We start from the raw sequence: 4,711 nt of genomic DNA, 5'->3' as shown, positions 1-4,711 counted from the left end.
TAAATAAATATTTTTAAAAAATTAAAAAATAAAACTCTGTATACTGTACATGAAGAGAAGAAGTGGCCCAATACCTTCTAGAGCACTGATCTTGTTCATCTGCTGCTCCCGATCCTTCAACAAATTCTGCACAGCATGCCTTAGAGCCTCAGTCACCTACCCAAGTAGAGAAAGCCAGGAACTACTTTCTAAGTTATTTCCCCAAATCCTGATATTATTCTTTTACATTGCCACTACACACAAACACCTAATACCTCACCTGAGCCTGAGACTGAAGCTGGGATCGGAGTTTAGTGACTTCATCCCAGAGAGATGATGAGCTGTGAGATTCGGTGCAGCTTAGTCTCTCTCCACGAACGGGAGACTTTAGAGCCCAAGGCTGAGAAGCTTGAGCCTCTGGCTGAAGAGGCAAGTGATGAAGGGAAATCCAGGTGTCAGCCAGGTCCCCTATTGAAGGAATAAAGAAAGGAACAGGGTCTGTCTGTGTAGGAAACTAGAGTTCCAGACGGGAAGTAGCTGGAATTTGTACAGAATCGTAGATGATACAGGCAGGCACTGGAAGAAGGCCTTGAAAAGAGAAAAGGCTGGGAGAGAGAGCAACACTCACCTGTGGAGGAAACGCGAAGAGGATACAAACTCTGCTACAAAAGAAAACAGTTCCACAAACCAGTGAGCGTTCAGTGTCCTTTAGCCTATGCCCTAGCCTAGCTTCCCAATAGAGAAGGGTGAACTCTGGGAGGGCGGGAGGGGAGGTTCCTGTGCCTTCTCACCTTAATCCGGGCCATATTTTCATCAGTTGAAGTGAGAACTGCATGAAGCTGATCAGACCAGCTAGGGCTCCTATTCATCCTGGAACACTGAGGACTACGTTCCTGCTCACTCTTCCCACACCGAGATATCCGCGGTGCAGGCCAGGAAAAGCCAGAGTGTTACATGGAAAGAGGAAAGTGGGAGGGGGATACTAAGGCTATTGATGTAGTACCACAGCAAAAGCGCTAATCTGGAACTAGGGAACGCGTTCTTGGGGAAGTGGGGGAAAAAAGCAGAATACTCTAAAATACAGATATCAAATGAGGGTACAATGAGCCGAATCTTGACTTCAACCTCCCCAAATCAAGGACGCTAGAACTGTGTCAAAGTCTGTCAGTCGCTACTACCGCCGGCAAGTTCAAACTCCGGTGGGCGGAGAATGACATTTAAGAGCGGGTGCCGCAGCGACACCCGGGAAACTGAGTCCGCTTCTTGCCGAGACAACAGGCAATAGAGGGCGGAAATACGTTTCTCTGGAAGCGCCCCCGTACGTTCATACACACATATACACACACCCGTGAAGCTTGTCGGGACATGGAGTCTTACAGACCCTGTTATATTTCGGCTCCGAGGACCGAAGGAACTATTTATACCAAAATGCATCGTGCAGAGTCAATTGAATCCGTTACTGGTCCTTTACCTCCTGGGAAATGTAGTCCAGCCCGGCTTGACGCGCACAAACTCAAACTAACTAAGAGACTCCATTTCCCAGCAAGCTCAGCGTTCAGCGTGCGGTATGGAGCCGCATGTCGCAGAACTGAAGCAGAAGATTGAGGACACCTTATGTCCTTTTGGCTTCGAGGTTTACCCCTTCCAGGTTGGTTTGTCTTCCCTGTGTTCTTAGTACCAGCACTATGATTGGTCTTGGCGGCAAAACCGTGAGGCCCGGTGAGCCCTTCTTATCCAACCCAGCCTCCTACCGCGGCCATCTAACGATCCGTTCTCCGAGTCGTAGTGTGAAATGGGGCTTGGTTAAAAAGATAAACAGCCACGTTTACCCTTTTACCTCTTTATGTTGTCAAACAAATGAATTGGATACAACCCACGATTTCTAACTTCTCATCTCCGTAATTTACGGGGAAAATGTCCCCCTATGGAACCGGAATCACCGGACGCTTCCAAAGGAGTTAGGAGAGAGAGGTCAAAGTTTGGAAGGTTGGCATGGCTGTTAGGTCAGATGAAGAGAGAAGAGTATTTCTGATGTCGAACAAGACACAATTGACTAGTTTGTTCCGTCAGCCAACAGAAGGCTAATTCATAGTGTTACTAGCCATCAATACAGGACTAGCTTAGAAATTCCTCACGCTCGCCTGGTACAGAAGTCTCTGTGACTCCCGCCCCTCTCCACCCGTCCCAGCCCCGCCTGATCCCACACTTTCCTCCCACAGTACTGAGCGAACAAGATATGCTTAGGACACAAACTAAAGTCATCCTTACTCCTTAGACCTATCTTATAGACTTCCCATTTCCCACCCATTCCCTTGAGCTGTCCACAGCAAGGCTTAGAATAGGATACTATAGAGAACTAAGCTAAGGCTAGCTTAAAAGCACTTACAGGAAGGGGGAAAAAATGAAATCGAACCTATGGAAGATGTAGCTCTGTGAAACTGAGAGCTGAGGCTGTAACTCGGTGATAGCATGCTGGGTTAGTACTGGCAGGGCTCTGGCTTTAATCTCAAGCACCAGCACAAAAAACAAGCAGAACAAAGAACTGACGAAAAGATGGATTGAAAGGAAGGAGGATTGTGTACATCCTAGAGTAAGAAAAGTGTGTGTGTGTGTGTGTGTGTGTGTGTGTGTGTGTGTGTGTGTGTGTATGAAGTCTGGGTAATGGAAACTAACGCACTGAACGGTTAGCTGTAGTTCTGTCTGTCAACAGGTCCTGCTACTCACCTTCCCAGTTCTACATCCAGCAGCAGCCACCATGACTATCCCTGAATCTTCCAGACTTGTAGTTTTCAGCCCGACAACCTATCCTGTATGCCAGAACAGTTCTCTCAATAGGATTAGCATAGTCTCCTTGCTCCCATCTTGCCTCCAATCCATTCTCTACACTGAAACCAGGTCTTTCTAAACTATCGGCCACTTTACTCTTTTAAGTTAAGTGGTTCCTCATTGTCACCAAATTGGAGTCATTGTTTTAAGTTGTCATTTAAGGCCAGGCACAACCACACTCCTACGAATCTCTCAAACCTCTTCTCCCTAGTACAGACCCTTCCCTTCCACCAGACCAGATAGTCTGCTCTTCTCCAACGTGCTTAGTACATTTATTTCTTTTCTTTGTTTTTTGTTTTTGTTTTCTTCTCTCTTTTTTTTTTCTTTAGTGTTTAGAGACAGGGTCTCCCTGTTTAGTCCTGGCTGTCCTGGAACTCACTCTGTGGACCAGGCTGGCCTCTAACTCAGAAATCCACCTGCCTCTTTGCCACCCCCTTCCCCCACAGGGCTGGGATTAAAGGTGTGTGCCAACACAGCCCAGTGAGCCAAGTGCATGTTTTTTTTTTTTTTTTTTTTTTTTTTTCGAGACAGGGTTTCTCTGTGGTTTTGGAGCCTGTCCTGGAACTAGCTCTGTAGACCAGGCTGGTCTCGAACTCACAGAGATCCGCCTGCCTCTGCCTCCCGAGTGCTGGGATTAAAGGCGTGCGCCACCACTGCCCGGTCTGCATGTTTTTTTTTTTGGTTTTTTTTTTTATTGCTTTTATTGAGCTCTACATTTTTCTCTGCTCCCCTCCCTTCTTCCTTTCTCCCCTTCTACCAGGACACAGTGCATCTTTACCTGGCAAAGATACAGAGCGAGACCCTGTGTTAGATAAACAAACAGACGACAGATTCTCTATCCCCACATCAACCTTCACTTTCCTCACCAGCCCCCGAGACTGGAGTTCAGTGTCTCTCGAATGTCAGAATACTAATCCGCTCTGCTATAGGACTGGTTATAAGTGTAGTGTCACTTTCTGTTTATTCTAGTTTGTTCATAAACTCCTTCCTAGGCTAAGTCCCTGCCAATTGCAGACAGATGGTCCATATAAGTTTACTATGCATACATGACATAGCATCAGTGAATTCTTTGAATAAATGAAATGGACATGGTTGCCGAACATATGAACCCTTGAATACAAAGCCAAAATATGGGCCTGGCTAAGGCCCAAGCTGCTTGCCAACCAGACCTGAATTTTCTGTGTTCCAGGTGGGATGGTACAATGAACTCCTGCCTCCAGCCTTCCACTTGCCCTTCCCAGGACCTACTCTGGCCTTCCTGGTACTCAGCACACCTGCTATGTTTGACAAAGCCCTCAAACCCTTCTTAAAGAGCTACCAGCCCCAACCGCTGAGAGACCCTGTGGATCAGTGCGTGTCCTACCACCTGAGAAGTGTTACCGAGGTGAGGCTCAGCTTCCCTTCAACTCCCAGTCCTGCCTCTGCTTCCCTGTTGATCAAGCTCAGTGCAGGATCTAGGCTTAGAGTTAGGAGCTGTAACATTCTGTAACTGCTTCCTGTTCTGCCTTCTCATACCCGGGTTTCACCCTTTCCTTTAGCAGACTCCCCATCTGAAGTCAGTTGCGTGGGTGACTACACTAACGGACACCTGTGAACCTCATACTAGTTTTAATCTCTAATTGGAATATGAGTAAATCCTACATCTTTTATGCTTTGTTCTGTGCTTACAAGCTCTGTGCTGTCTCCTGAGCCTTTTGAAGTCAGAATAGAATTTCCCAGCCTCTACTCATTTATATACACATAAATTTGTACATATAAATTCTAGGATCTACCCACCCTAGATTTGTGCAAGGCAAGGGTCTATAACTCCTGATAATAGAGGCTTCTGAGCAAGATCTTTTGTATTTCCCTTCCTGCACAGGCCTTTCTGAGAGGGCAGAGAACTTCAACTTCCTTCACTTAGCTT

The 4,711-nt window shown here is 46.7% G+C and overlaps 2 protein-coding genes across 2 annotated transcripts in view; one reads left to right on the top strand and one right to left on the bottom strand.

Annotated features, from left to right (window-relative positions):
- Nucleotides 1-1,205, bottom strand: part of Ccdc163 (coiled-coil domain containing 163) — a 5,916-nt gene extending 4,711 nt beyond the window's left edge. The window contains exons 1-4 of the mRNA XM_005370018.3: nt 771-1,205; nt 608-641; nt 260-447; nt 75-156 (exon numbers count right to left, since the gene is read on the bottom strand). Of these exons, the coding sequence (XP_005370075.1) occupies nt 75-156; nt 260-447; nt 608-641; nt 771-848 (382 nt within the window). The 5' untranslated portion in view covers nt 849-1,205. The remainder of the gene's footprint in view (nt 1-74; nt 157-259; nt 448-607; nt 642-770) is intronic.
- A 316-nt stretch (nt 1,206-1,521) lies between these two features.
- Nucleotides 1,522-4,189, top strand: LOC101992278 (methylmalonic aciduria and homocystinuria type C protein homolog; the record flags this gene model as incomplete). Its single annotated transcript, XM_005370073.2, has 2 exons — nt 1,522-1,627; nt 3,995-4,189. Coding segments are annotated over exons 1-2 (276 nt in total), but the record flags the coding sequence as incomplete, so codon positions are not given.
- Between the last annotated feature and the right edge of the window lie 522 nt (nt 4,190-4,711).

Source organism: Microtus ochrogaster, unplaced genomic scaffold, assembly GCF_000317375.1.
Source record: "Microtus ochrogaster isolate Prairie Vole_2 unplaced genomic scaffold, MicOch1.0 UNK69, whole genome shotgun sequence".
NCBI lineage: Eukaryota > Metazoa > Chordata > Mammalia > Rodentia > Cricetidae > Microtus > Microtus ochrogaster.
The sequence above is the reverse complement of the archived record's forward strand: the minus strand, read 5'-3'. Positions and strand labels throughout refer to the sequence as shown.